This window comes from Arvicola amphibius, chromosome 10 (assembly GCF_903992535.2).
Source record: "Arvicola amphibius chromosome 10, mArvAmp1.2, whole genome shotgun sequence".
In the NCBI taxonomy this organism is placed as follows: domain Eukaryota; kingdom Metazoa; phylum Chordata; class Mammalia; order Rodentia; family Cricetidae; genus Arvicola; species Arvicola amphibius.
Window position 1 is genome coordinate 79,160,061 of NC_052056.1, and position 15,254 is coordinate 79,175,314.

Sequence of the window (15,254 nt, forward strand, 5' to 3'; positions counted from 1 at the left end):
ACAATTGGAAAATTATGGCACTTCTGGGCATAGAAACTGCCCACAGACTCGTGGCTTCCTGTCTTAAAGGCCATAGTAGGCATTCAAAGAAAGAAATGTGTTCATTTCTTTCCTAAATAGCCACCCAGCTGCAAAGCCTACATTAATGGTGGTTTTAAAACAAAACAAAACAAAACAAAAGGGGGATGGGGGGGAAAAACCCTGAACAGGCCAGTCATGGTGGTACAGGCCTGCTACCCCAGTACTTGGAAGGAAGAAGCAGGGGAGGTCAACCTAGCCTCCATTGTGAGATCCTATCACAAAATAACAACAAAACAAACCTCTGAACAATGAAAGTTTCCCTCCCTTCTAGATTGGTTCAAGTGAGGGTTTAGGAAACAAACCATCCTAAATACAATCCCATAGTCCACACACTCTGCCATGTGACCCTGGAGCAGCCTCCAGAGCCCCACCTGGGAAGTGACTGGAGGCTGGAAGAGCAGAGTCCTGGGAAGACTGGGTCACATCTCCAAAGAGAGCAGACTCCCAGACCTCTGAGTTTAAAAGAAACCAAGATGGGCTGTCACCTGCAATGAACCACAACAGGGCCTGCATCCACGATGCTCTCCTGCTTGTGGTGGACCTCTTCCAGGAAGTCCAGCACACCTCCAGGGTCACTGGGCACACCATGGTCCGGCCAGGTCCGAAAGTGGTACTGCCAGACGGTTCTCTCTGTATTTCCCTGGAGTAGAGCCAAGAAAAGCCAGAACAGAATTAAATAAATCAAGGGTTAAGGATTTGTGGCTTCTGAGCTTTCCTAGAACCTTCAAGAATGGGAAATCCAGAATCTCTGGCTCCCAGGAGTGCTTCTCCAAGAATCAATGGACCAGCCTGGAGGGAGAGTCTGCCTGTCAGATGATCTAAAACATCCAGCATGGCAATTTGTTCTCTGGCTAACTATAGCCAAAGCGTAGCCCTGAATCATCACACTAGGCCATGCTCCCCTTCTTCCTCAGGCAAGTGGTACTCAACTCCAGAGGCTACTGAGGTCTCTAGGGATTGCAGCCTGGCAAACTCTGGCCTCCCCTCAAGCATTTGCTTCCATCATCTTGTATCCTCACCCTCGGTGCCTCAGACAGGCACCCACACCCATGACAGCACTGCCATAGCTGGAAAATGGGCTCTGTGAATTATATGGGATCTCAGGGAGCCCTTCCTATAGAGTCACTATTGCATAACTCAAACCTTCACATCCATTCACAAAGAAATCTTTCTAACACAGAGGGATTAAAGGAGCTGAACAAAGAACTTCTCCCAGCAAGCAGGAAGTAACTGGGAACTGAGGACATCCTGGCTGTTCTGAGCGACAATGGCCAAGGATCAACAGAGGCACCAGGCACCAGGGCCACTGGGACCACAGATAAAAGGAAAGGAAGAAGAAAGGGAGGAAGGGACAGAGGAAGGGAAAGACAGGAGGACAGAAGGAGGAAGGCTACAATACCAATCACCACTGGTGAGCCTCCTCCAAGGACTCTTGTGTGCTACACACATTTAATTTGCTGATGTCATGGAAAACTGCCTTGTCATTACTAAGTTACCTGAAACTCGGACAGGCCAGCAAGAGAAATGGAGCATGCACAGACTCACTGTGTAGCAACACCTTTCTGAGCCAAGGCATCGCTGTACATCAGAGCTGTACAAGTGGGTGATCTGTCATCAGCAAGGCAGGAGCCAGAGGGATCCATGTTAGCCCCCCAGACCACTGTAAAGGCACATGTGTGCCAACATCTCCCACATCTTCCTCTCAAAATCTCCTGGTAGGCAAGATGGAACAAGACCTGCAGCATCATCTCAGTACCCAGAGAGAAGACACACAGTACAGTCACACCTTTCAAAGGAAAAGGCAGGGGAGCAGGAGGTGGGGGTGGGGGGCCAAGACAAATGGCTTCTCACTAGCACCAAGGGAAAGAAACCACCTGCTACTCAGAAACACTGACAAGCCTGGCAGTTCATCATGAAACCTCACAAGAGGGCAGCTGGCAAGGCAGCTCAGTGGGTAGAGGCACCTGCCACCAAAACTGACAACCCAAGTTCAATCCTCAGAATCTCCACGGTAGAAGAAGAGAACCAACCTCTGAAAGCTGTCCTCTGACCTCCACAGGTGTGTCATGATGAACACACCTCCTGTAGCATGTACACCCCATGCACACACCCTTCAGAGAGTACAGGAAACAGATCCCTTTCTGTTCATTACCAGCTCTAGGCGCTTTTCCTCCTTCCCTCAGCACCATAAGGGTACAGTCCACCCACAATGCATGGGTCACTGTCCTTTGCCCAGCCTCTCTGATACTTGCATTTCCATGGATCAAAGGCATTTCTACAGGATTCCTGTTGCTCCTCCTTCAGCCCACCCAGGAAGTCTGGAGGGTGTGGGTCATCCTGTGTTCACCACCACCTAATCCATCATTTTCCTCTATAAGAATCCCAAGCTAGCCCTCTGCTGTCCCGCTCCACTGCTACCATTCCAGCCAAGCCCCACCATCTTACCACCATAAGTAGTAGCCTCCAATTGGTCCTAAACTCTACCTGCAAATGCCTTAGCCCCTCTAGTTCTACAGGGCAGAGTTTAAGTGCCAGCTCCAGCTACCTACATCACTAGGGTAAATACCAACCTCCTTCCTGACCCATCTTAATACACTGCATCCTTTGACTTGGCCCTAACTACACTTTATAGTGACATATTTGGGTGTGTGATTCCTGGGTTCAAAGTACAGTGGAGTGTAACTTGAGAGAGTGGGGCAATACCTGTGTTACTCCCCAGCTCTGTCTCCAGCAAGCAGCACAATGCTAGGAACAAATGTTACACTCACAACTGTCCAGACACTCTCAAAGGCTCAACTCAATGCATCCAGAAGGAAGTCGATGTCCACACAGCAGCTCTGCTTTTGGTTTTTCTCATATTTGACAAAACACTATGTCCATCGTACTTTCTAAATTCGAAGACACTTTGGTCTCTCTTTCCCCTTCAATAGCTAAACTATCCCAATGTCCTGCAAATGACTTTCCAGTGACCTGACACTGCTTCTTTTCCTAGGCTGCTCCCAACCAAAGGACCAAGAACAGCAGTCTAAGCCGGGCGGTGGTGGCGCACGCCTTTAATCCCAGCACTCGGGAGGCAGAGGCAGGCGGATCTCTGTGAGTTCGAGACCAGCCTGGTCTACAAGAGCTAGTTCCAGGATAGGCTTCAAAGCTACAGAGAAACCCTGTCTCGAAAAACCAAAAAAAAAAAAAAAAAAAAAAAAGAACAGCAGTCTAGACATTGTGGTACACCTTTCATTCCAGCACACAGGAAAGAGGCAGGTGGATCTCTGTGAGTTCAAGACCTGCCTGTTCCAAGTTCCAAGTCAGCCAGGGCTACAAAATGAGAAACTGTCTCAAACGAAATAAATAAACACAATAAAATAAAATAATAAAAATATTCAGCCAAATGCCAGGCAATGGTGGAGCAGGCCTTTAATCCCAGCACTTGGGAGGCAGAGGCAGGCGGATCTCTGTGAGTTCGAGACCAGCCTGGTCTACAGAGCTAGTTCCAGGACAGGCTCCAAAGCCACAGAGAAACCCTGTCTCGAAAAACCAAAAAAAAAAAAAAAAAAAAAAAAACAAAATTCAGCCAATCATGGTGGCACACACCTTTAATCCCAGCACTAGAAAGGCAGAGGCAGGAAGATCTCTGTGAATTTGAGGTCAACCTGTCTCTATAGCCAGTTCTGTATCCAGGGATACAGAGTGAAATCCTGTCTCATAATAATAATAGTAATAATAATAATGAATATAAATATAATATATATAATATATAATAATATAACATATAGTATAATGTATGATATATCATATAGTACAATATATATTATAAAGCATAGATTATATGGTATATAGTATAATATAAAAAATAATATAATATATAATAATAAATATAAATAAATAAGTCAAACTAATTTTTTTTAAAGATTCTTCCCAATATGGCCTAACCAGAGAGCATTTCCTCAATGCCCTCCCACCTCTCCTGCCCTATATCCCATTTTCCTGAAGCCAGAACTTCAGTATGTGACGCAAATAATACCCGAGCCCAGAAGGCTCAATTAGACAGCTGGGGAAGCCACAATGAGCTTATCGGCCTGAAGCATGGCTTCTCATTGCGCATGGATGTAATCCACAAGGACGAGAATGGTTTCTTGGACGAGAACAGTTTCTTGGAGTCCCCAAAGATATTAAAATAAGCCCTTCTAAATATGAAATAAAAATGACTCCAAACCAAATCCTGTTTTGTTTTAGAGCTAGCGACTCCATGACCAATCCTGAGCCACGAGCCATGAGAAACAGCTGACAAAAGCACTCCTCAGAGACAGAGGCAGGCAGATTCCTGTGAGTTTAAAGTCAGCCTGGACTGACTGAGTTCGTTCCAGGACAGCTAGGACTATATAAAGAAACCCTGTCTTGGGGGGAGGAAAAAAAAGCTGCCACACTGACCTTGATCACAGAGAGGCCCAGGGTACTCCCTACTCCCTCTGCTTTCATGCATGGCTCCTCCACTTGACATCTCAGCAAGCACCACCCCTTCAGGGGCCCTCCGCTATGCATCCTGCTTCATTGGACCAGTCACTTTCTGTTTTGTTTTTCCAGACAGAGTTTCTCTGTGTAGCCCTGGCTGTCCTAGAACTCTGTAGACCAGCCTGGCCTTAAACTCACAGGGCCTATCTCTACCTTCCAAGTGCTGCAATTAAAAGCATGCGCCACCACTGCCCGGATTACCAGTCACTCTAGAACTTGTCACAGGAGCTGAAGGCCAGCAGCTGGTAGCTATATTTACCCATATCTCTCCAGGCTCTGTGAGGGCAGGACCTGTGCCTGTCTTATTCACAAGACATGGCAGTGCTTAACCGGACCTAGCATCTAAGAAGCACCCAATGTGGCCATTCAATCAGTGAGTGACAGGACATAGGTTTAATGCTGGCAGGAGCACCACAATGACTGTGAACCACGGGAAGTCACAGTCTCTAGAATACGACAATATACTTACTTGTCCAACCTTGGAGAGCTTGAGTTCTCTTAAGGTGTAGTCATGAGCGGCACTTTCTTTGACATTTCTAACACGCATGACCCCATATTCTTTGAGTGCATACTCATCAGGCCAGTACTTGACACATTTGCTCTGGAAGGGACCAGAGGAAAACAGGTTAATGTCCAAACCCTGAATGAAAGTCCAAACCAGCAAAAAACAAGTGTCCCAGTCCTGCTCATGACATCAAGGAAAGGAGCCTACCACCTTCCCTTAGGTTACCAAGAAAAGAAAGGAATAATTCAAATAAGCAAAGCAGGTGAAAAGGGAAAAGAGGAGATGTGGTAAATCAGCCTGGTCCCCACCCTATCCCCACTCCAATGCCCACCTGCCAAAGCAGAGTCAACACCTGCCCAGTCAGCTCTGAAGATGACAGAAGCAAAGGAGAGGGACCAGCCAATCCAAGACTGTCCCTAGCAAGCACAATTTCCAATCCCAGCACTCCACCAGTCATTCTGAGGGGAAAGCAAGGAAGGAATCTGGGAATGAGGATGCTAGCACTGTCCCACCATTGCTTTCTCTACATTCAGACTTCTACCCCCCTCCCCCATACACACCAGCTTCCCAGAACTGAGAAGACAGTCTGCAATTGCTGCTGGCTTCAAGAACAGGTGGGACACGCACACTCCACTATTAGTTCTGGCACTTGGGAGGCAGAGGCAGGTGGGTGTCTGTGAGCTCAGGGCCAACTTGCTCTACATAGCAAGTTTCAGGTCAACCAGAGTTGCATAGGGGGACCCTGAACAGATGGACTGAAAATTGAGTGTGCACACTTGTAGTTCCAGAGGCAGAGACAGGAGAATTACTTCACTTTTAAGACCAGCCTGGTCAGCCAGGCGGTTGAGGGTGCATGCTTTTAATCCCAGCACTTGCGAGACAGAGACAGGTGGATCTCTATGAGTTTGAGGTCACCCTGGTCTAAAAAGTGAGTTCTAGGACAGCCAGGACTACATGAAGAAACCCTGTCTGGTCTCCATAGTAAATACCAGGCCAGTGAGAACTACAGAGCAAAACCCAGTCTCAAAACAAACAAACAAACAAAAAGAGAAGAACAACAAAAAACAGCAGGCAGTGGAGAAAGATAGTAACAATGATGTAAAGAAAAGAGGTCTTGTCCATCTGAGGGATGAACTTGCATCTACCAGGTGACGAATCTGAAGCAAAGCATGTTGTTTCTTTTTTTCTGGAAGTAGTCACCTACAACACTCACTTTCTAAAACCAACAATGCCAGTATCAGCAAGAGAAATCTGCACCCAGGACTAGAAATACAGAGCAGCTTACAGGTGACAAGATACAAGAGCACAGTTATCTACAGAGCTCAGTGATTAACCCAGAGAGGACACTCAAGGAAGGAGAAGAGGCTAATGGAATGGTGTGGTCTCTTATCTAAATCCAACCGAGTGTCTATGTTTGACAGATCTAAAAGGATTTCATCATCCTCAATGTATAGTGCTGTTTTCTGGACAATCAATTCAGAGGACTGCTCTGGGCACTACAGAGACCTCAACAGAGAATACAAGGAAGTGAGGGCTAGGCCACAGTACCAGGCCCATCTCTGCCCAATCTGTCTACTCTGAAATTTCCAACGGTGCTTCCAATAGTGGCTGACCCAATTCTTCAGCTACAGGCCCAATGTGACCTCTTACATAGCATCAAGCAATAAGTGGAACTGGGAGGACTTGTAACTGCCCAGGAACTCAGGACACCTGGCATCACTGCTGAAGGCATGCAGAAGCGCACCAACCAGAACCTTGCACAACCACTTGCTACTCAGTTGCCAGGCTCAACTCCCAAGAACCCATCTGTCTCAGGTTAGCTTCTACATGTGACTATAAAATTGCACTCAATCTTTTTATAAACCAATAAAGAATATCCAAACAAAAACTCTGGCTAGAACACAAATAAAAACCAAGATGCTTCCATATTAAAAACCTATAAATGGATTTCACTTTGAGATGATGCAAAAATAACACGGACTTTCAAGATGTTTGCTTTCCTGGAGGTGTGATACATTGACTTCTAGGAATCCACAGTTCCTAGAACACATAGCACCCTAAGAGTGTAGGGAGCTCAGCTCGACTATGAGGTTTGGGGGGGAAGGGAGCAGGGTTTGACAGTTCTAGAGGGTAGCTAGGTGGCTGATCCAAAGTAACACATACACATAGACACCCAACAATTCTTGACATTTAATCCAGACAAACATAGGCAACAGTCTGCATAAAAATGAAGGGAAAACAAGACTGTTCAGCTGAATAAAACCACCCTCCAGCAGCTAGAGGATTGGTTTGCCCATAGCACAAAACACAAGACTACAGGACAATGTATACTAACAGTGTGCTAATATTGAAAGACGCTTCCAAACAAGCACCACCAAGAAGCAAAATGGAGCTACTGCGGGAAAGTAAAGCTAGGGGTGGAACCCAGTGCAGAAGAACCACACAACCAATACTTTAAGAACATTTTATCAGGTGCTGGGGACATAGTGCGTACCTTCCCTCTCTCCACCTCCTTTGTGGTCATGACGATGACGCGAGAGTTCTCCTGGAACACCATCCTCCAGAAATCATTCACCGTGTTCTGCAGGCAGCCTTGAGTAGCAATGTAGCTCTTTTTGGGTTTTGAATTGTTGCACTTGGTTTCAAATTCAGGCTAGAAATTAGGAAAAGTCTTCAAACCTTTGAAAGGTGATGTCACAGGTATAAAGACACTAGCAACATAAGACCAGAAAACACAGTGAAAGTCAAGCTTACCATGATGATATTCGCATTGATGTAATCAGAAACAGGCTCATTAGGATCCCCATCATGCAGGACAACCCTGGTGTGATCAACTGAGGAGAAAGAGATGACAGTCAGTCAGTCCTCAGAACTTCAGCACAAGCCGGGCGGCCTTAAGCCAAGCCAATCTAACAGTGAGTACTTCACAAGATCAACCAAGACGTGACAAGGCATAGCACAGCGCTCTCAGAACTCCCTGTCTGGTGATGCTGTGGGTGCAGGAGTCAGCAAGGGGAGGGAGGCAAGGACTGTGTGCTGAGCACCTTCTAAGTCATTTTTGTAACTTCCCATGAGTAAAAGGTTAAGATGCCTGTTGGTTTTCTTCCTGTTTGGGTTTGGTGGTAAAGGTGGGGATTGAACCCAGGACCTGGAGCATGCCAAGCAAACACTGTGCACTGAGCTATATCCCCAAATGGTTTTTGTTTTTAAAAAGATTAAAATACCAACAATGACGTCTAAGCTCTTCAAAATCATTCAGGGAAAGAGAAGTGGATCAGAGAACAAACAAAACAAGACTGCACACAAGCCGGTATTGCTGGAGCTGGGCAACAACCACATTCAGCTTCTATTTGTTAACATATTCCAAATTCCCCATAATAAAGTTTCTTAAAGAGGCAGAGTAATATATAGAACCTATAAAACAGAATTTATGAAGTATCAGTTGTCCTAATCTATACCAAAATACATTATTGGTATAAAAATCTGAGTGCTCTATCAAAAACAACATATTTTACAATGGGAATTAGCAACAGGGCTCATAGGATGGTACAGGACTAGAATCCCAGATACTCAGAAGGATGAAACAGGAGAACCAGACGTTCAAGGCCTGGACAACTTAGGGAAACTGTCGCAAAACAAAAATTTTAAGGGCTGGTTGTGGCAAGGCCCTGGGTTCAATTACCAACATTAAAAAAAAAGGCTCAGTGGAAACATCTGATGGGCTCATTTATTTTTTTTTAATATTTATTTATTTATTATATACACAATATTCTGTCTGTGTGTCTGTGTGTCTGCTTGCAGGCCAGAAGAGGGCATCAGATCTCATTACAGATGGTTGTGAGCCACATGTGGTTGCTGGGAGTTGAACTCAGGACCTTTGGAAGAGCAGACAATGCTCTTAACTGCTGAGATATCTCTCCAGCCCTGATGGGCTCATTTATTACCACAGCAGTAGGTAGGTCATCTGAGAAACTGTGAGCAGCTGCTCCCTTCAGCTTTCCTACAGCTGCACTTTACAGTGAGAACCAGCAGAGCTCAGAGAGGAGAAAACTTAAGAAATAAAAAGAATGAGGCTGGTCAGGCTGTGGTGGTGCACGCCTTTAATCCCAGCACTTGGGAGACAGAAACGGGCGGATTTCTCTGAGTTTGAGACCAGCCTGGTCTGCAGAGCAAGTTTCAGGATAGCTAAGACTACACAGAGAAACCCTGTCTCTAAAAACAAAACTTTTTAAAATTTATTTTAGCTGGGTGGTAGTGGTGCACACCTTTAATCCCAGCACTTGAGAGGCAGAGGCAGGCAGATCTCTGTGAGTTCAAGGCTAGCCTGATCTACAGAGTGAGTTCCTGAATAGCGGGGGCTACACACCCTGCCTCAAAAAAAAAAAAAAAAAAAAAAAAAAAACAAAAAAAAAAAAACAAAGAGGCTCCCCAAGACCACCAGGACCCCTTTCTAGACAGTTAGCTACACACACTTCTCTGCAAACTCCTGTTTACTTTTCTCATGAGAGCAATGCCTCCTCCCTGTTGTCCACCCCCCTGCCCCCATCTTCTCCAGTACCACATCCTCACCTACAGATAGATAGCCATGTGGAACACACACACAGAGGAATAAATGCACCAAGAGGGCTGGAGATATAGCACAGTGGCAGAATGCTCACCTTGAGTGTGGAAGGCCTGGAGTTCAATCCCCAGCACTCCAAAACAGAAGAGAACACCCTTTTCTGTGCCCACATTAGTCACAGCTTAAGTCACATCAGGATGTGCAACAGCAGAGTCACCTCCGTGGAGAGATGAGCTCCAACTGTGTAAAGATGGGGTTCTCACTGGTGCAGGCTACAGGGAGGCCCAACTTTGTGGCACTCACAAGGTGCCTTATCTGTAGAAGCTGAGCCAGCAGAAGGTGATAAGCCCAGTAGGTTCTCCTTTCTTCAAATGAGAAACCGAGGCCCAGAGGGAGGTGTACCTACCCCTAACTTACAGACAAGTCACAAGGGGCAGAGACAACTCTCAGATCTGAGACCCATGCCTTAGTCTAACAGAGTCACCAAGAGCCTTGGAGTAGGTAGAACAGAAATATGTAGGTAGAACAGAAATAAATGAGCAAGAGATGGCCACAGAGGGCCTCCTACTACAGCTTTACTGGTACTATGAGGACATCCATCCCCATTATGGCTGGTTATCTATTAGCTAACATGTGACCCCAGGCACTGTGACTGTTACTGAGGCAGGGGGTTGATACTCACAGGGCAGGATGTTTTTGTATCTATTTTTGTTTTTATTTTCTTGTCTCTGCCCTTCTTTTCGGCTGTAGAGAAGTTTGCATTCCTGTTGTTGTAGCGTCTAGAAGCAAAGAAAAGTAAATATGTATCAAATGTATCCAAAAGACAGAGCTGAGATGGCTCAGTGGGTAAGGGCACTTGTATACATCTGAAGACCTGTGTTCAGTTCCTGGGAACCACATGTCGAAAGACAAGAACTTCTGAAAGGTGTCCTCTGACCTCCACAGTTGGTATAGCATGAGACATCCATGCACATGCACAAAAGTAAATCAATAAATGTGAAAAATAAACATGGATATAAAAAGTACTCCCTTAAAAAAAGAAAAAAAATTGAAGAAAAGGGGAAGGGAGGAGAGGGTAGAAGAAAAAGAAGGTGGGGAGAGGAAAAGGAAGAAAAGAGAAGCAAGTCAGCCTGGCCCGTGTTCTGCTTTAAAGGTTCACCCTATAAAATGTAAGTCAGGCCCATGGAAACAACAACACCCATCCCCACAGCATGACCTGACAGAAGCACTCACAGTGAACTATGCAAGCAAGAGGAGGCTTCCTAAGTCATCATGGGCCACCCAGGTACAATGTCATATCATCCAGTGCTCAAGAGGAAGGATTCAGGGGTGAAGCCAGCCTGGACCACAGCACAACCTTGGGAAGGAATGAGGGAACGGAACAACAAAACTCTACTACCCAGTCACACAGAAGAACTTGGTCGCTCCACGACTCTACAGAGTCAGTCTAGGGACAATTTAGCATATGGGAAGATGGTCACAGTGGGTCAGACTCTCACAGCGTAGGATGTGAGCCACATGCTTACATTTACCTGGGCAGCAGCACACACACCGAGGAGGGTGCAGGGAAGCGGAATTCAGAAATTCTTGTCCTTTTGTTTGGTTGTTTGTTTGATTGACTGATTTGATGTTTCCTTTGCTGTTTTGCCCCTAAACTTTCTCCAATATGTGTAGTAGAAAGGCCTTTTGAGACATGGAAGGCTGCACTAGGAGAGCTGGAATGGGGTATGTAAGCAGCACATGAGCCACATACTTGAGGAGTTTAGGATTGGCTCAATCACGACAAGCCCCCATGGCAGTCTTAGATGTGGACACTGGAAGAGGCAGAAGCAGCTTGGTGCCACTGGAGGAAGGCAACTGTTAGTACAGCTTCAGAGTCCTCTCATGTCAAACCCAAGTCAGCATCTCAATGACAAATGTGTCCGGAAGGCTGTTGCCCTCATTTCCCCTGGGAAACCTGGACAAGATGCGGAGAGTCAGGCCTAGAAGGACAGGGCAGGGAGTAAAGATGGGCTCCAGAAGAAAGTGCCGGACAGCTCTATGGGGGCAAAGAATTGGGGACACCATCAAAGAAAGAGATAAATCAGGCAGCCATAGTTTAACTGACCCAGTCAGAATTGGGAAGGTAGCAAGGACAGTCCAGAGAAGGACAGGACAGGCTGAGGTACAGTCAGGAGTAGGTTTTATTTTCAGAATGACAAGTTCTCTTCATTATCTCTCAGCATGCCTAGCTTGTGGATTCTGTGATGCTGAGGATGGAGTCCAGGGTCTCAGGTGTATGCTAGGTCAGTGATTCACCACTGAGACCCGAAACAGACAAAGAAAGTGGCCGGGCGGTGGTGGCGCACGCCTTTAATCCCAGCACTCGGGAGGCAGAGGCAGGCGGATCTCTGTGAGTTCGAGACCAGCCTGGTCTACAAGAGCTAGTTCCAGGACAGGCTCCAAAGCCACAGAGAAACCCTGTCTCGAAAAACAAAAAAAAAAACAAAAAAAAAAAACAAAAAAAACAAAACAAAAACAGACAAAGAAAGTGAAAGGCAAGGCAGCTAAAGAAAAAAATGCAATGCTAAAGCAGCTACCTGGGAAGATCTCTGTCAGGAGTAACAAAAGTCTTTAGCTAGGACCTGAACAAAAAGAAAACAAGGTGTGCAGAACTTGGACAGAGCAATGCTTATTCAAGTTTTTCTTAATGAGCTCCGATCAAGTAACTAAAGCTATTTGCCTTCTGGGAGCTGATGTTCCCTGACCTCGAACTGGCCCACAAAGGCAACTCTAGACCTTGATGTTTAGATAGGTCATAGGGATGATGTTCAAAAACAAGTTCAAGTATTGAGAGATCCATCACTTCAACAGAAGTAGAGTGAGGAACTAGAGGACCTGCAGCTTTGCTTAAACTTGGCAGTAACTTTGACCATCACCTATGGGCCAAACCTCACGTGACATTTACTCACAAGTGCAGGTGCCAGGGAATATCTGTAAAAGGTGGGGCCCTGTGCCCCCTGGTTCATCTTAGCTACTGCAACTAGGGTGCCAGAGTAAACTCTAGAGTTCAGGACAGGGCACCTTCATCAACACAATGCCATGCGTGTGCTGGATTGCCCATTAGGAGCTCTGCCTCTTGCACATGCTATGGATGTCATGACGGGCTGTGAGCCCTGGAGGCCCCAAAGAGGTAAAACCCAGGCCCTGTGTCCAGGCAGTGGGACTGCTAGCAGACAGCAACCTTCAGGAATGGCAAATGGATAACAATGCCTACCTCAGCTTTTTCTCTATTGCTCTACCTCTACCGCCTCTTCCTATGCGTGTCCAGGACCGAAACCGTCCAGATCTTTTCATTCCTACAGTGAGGGCTGCCAGCTGTCCAACCAATAAGAACTCAGAAGTTAGGATTGTTTATCCTCTGTCCCCAGCTCTACCCAAGATTAGCAGCTAGCCTCCACCAAGACCCACTTCCTTCTGGGCATCAGGTTAATGGGGGCAGGTTAATGGAGTCCGATTGTATCTAGTAGTCCTACCCAAAAGGAAGACAACTCCCCAAAGATTTGTGTTCTGCAAAACCGCACTCACTCCCGTGGACCTGCACTATCACTCAGTAGCTGTGCTAAGGACAAGGAAGAGGCAAACAGCAAAAAGCAAAACTGGGACACAGGTTGACAATACCATTTCCCCAGGAATTACAACCAAACCATGAACTGAGAAAAGAGGCAGAGGCAACTGCTAGGTCAACTGCAGAAGTTCAAACAGAGCCAGAGGTAGAGAGGCACCATTCCAGTATGCAACCCTAAAAAGCTTTATGAGGGACTGGAGATGGCCCAGCAGCACTGGCTGCTCAATCAGAGGACCCTGGTTTGGTTCCCAGCACCTACATGGCAGCTCACAACATTCTACAACTCTAGTTTCAGGGATCTTGTTCTGACCTCAATAGGTTCTACATACATGTGGAATAGAGACATATATACAGGGGAAACACCCCTACACTCAAAAAGCTCCTGTGAAAGACAATGCTTCATTCATCTGTGCTGGGTCTGGGACAGCTCTCCTGAAGAAGTCACAGGGCCGTACAGAAATGAAGGGAGCACTGGATATTCCAGCACCAGGAAAGGCAAGGGAAGAGACTGGGCAACACATCTAGATACTATATACCAGGAAGTGGAAGGAAGTGAGGCGAAACAGCAGTCAGGAACGTGGCAAAGGACTAGAGGGTCAGGCAGAACAATCTCAGCCTAGAGGAAGGAAGCACAACCCAGCCAACTCGGAATGGGACATGAAACCAGAAATCCCCAAGCTTAAACCATTTACCAGCCTCATCCCTGGAGATAAGTTTCTTTTCTGAGAGTCAGATTCTTGGTTCTTCAAAATGAAAATGTCATGCTTCCAAAAGGAAACAGGGAGCCACTGAAAGTTCTTGAAAAGAAAGGTGTGAATGCTGAGACTATCATAAAGGGTATGTACAGGGGCAGAGGCAGAGGCTGGATGGAACAGAGGCAGAGACCTGAGCATCAGGCTGGAATCCTGTCTCTATCCCCTGCCCACCTGAGCCATCCTGGACTGGCACATATCTCTCTCCAAGCATCTGGGGATACAACTAGAGATGCCCACCTGGCTCAATGTTCAACAGGACACAGATGATAAAAATGCCTTCCTTCCCAAGGAAGACAGACACACATTAGGAGGGAACAGGAGGACTTCCAATGTCTCGTCATGAGAGAAAGAAAAGAAAACTGCATCAAGGGGCACCAAGGATCCCGCCTTCAGCTCCAGAGTAATGCAGAACCTCCAAAGACCAAGTAAAAGAAACTTTGGTCTCTAGAGAAAAATGGCCTGTTTGGGAAGCATGAGTTTGCAGCAAAGACAGGTGAACAGAGTGGGAAACTCTCAAACCATGAAATCAGAGCACCAAAGCAACACAAGCTTGCAGGTGCTAGGGCTAAATGAGGCTCAGTAGCGTGCTGAGTTGGAGGCAGGAAAAGAATGCAGGAACCGCAGGACAGTCAGCAAGAAGGAATGGGGGTACGATCCTGTGGCAGAAAACCGGAAGGAATGGGGAGCCGGCAGTGGAAGGAGATGAAGAGGGAAAAGGAGAGAGCCTGTCTCAAACTGAAAAGCAAGGCATGTTGGTGAATGTCTGTGAACCCAGTACTTAGTTTGAGGTCAACAAAGGCTTTGTCCCAAATACTGAAAAAAAAGGGAAAAGGTGCTGAACATGTACCTCAGTTGGTAGCGTGTGCCTCAGTTGGTAGTAGGCTTATCCAGTACACACAAGTCCCTTGGTCCAATCCCCAGCACTGTGTAAACTGGCTACTTAGTAGGTGGAGGCAACAAAAAATCCCATTGACCTCTTCTCAATGGGTCATCTCAGTACACCGGGGACACCAAAATAGATAGATAGATAGATAGATAGATAGATAGATAGATAGATAGATAGATAGATAAGGTTCAAGAAGTAAAGGGCTTAAAAAAAACAGAAACTGCAGCAGGGCCACTCATGACCTAAGAGGAAGCAGTATGGTCATCCATGTCAAGGGGTAAAAGAAAGGAAAGAGCATATGGGCATGGATAGTACAGAGCCACAGCCAAAAAACCCTAAAAGAAAAAAATGAG

At 46.3% G+C, this 15,254-nt stretch overlaps 1 protein-coding gene across 2 annotated transcripts in view; it reads right to left on the minus strand.

Annotated features, from left to right (window-relative positions):
• Positions 1 to 15,254, minus strand: part of Ptpn11 (protein tyrosine phosphatase non-receptor type 11) — a 68,759-nt gene that overhangs the window by 15,965 nt on the left and 37,540 nt on the right. The window contains exons 7-11 of one of the 2 annotated variants that reach the window (XM_038345283.1): positions 10,336 to 10,432; positions 7,847 to 7,926; positions 7,587 to 7,745; positions 5,057 to 5,188; positions 567 to 721 (exon numbers count right to left, since the gene is read on the minus strand). In XM_038345283.1, coding sequence (XP_038201211.1) covers positions 567 to 721; positions 5,057 to 5,188; positions 7,587 to 7,745; positions 7,847 to 7,926; positions 10,336 to 10,432 — 623 coding nt within the window. Of the gene's footprint in view, positions 1 to 566; positions 734 to 5,056; positions 5,189 to 7,586; positions 7,746 to 7,846; positions 7,927 to 10,335; positions 10,433 to 15,254 lie in introns of both variants that reach the window. The other variant, XM_038345282.1, reaches the window with a different exon arrangement.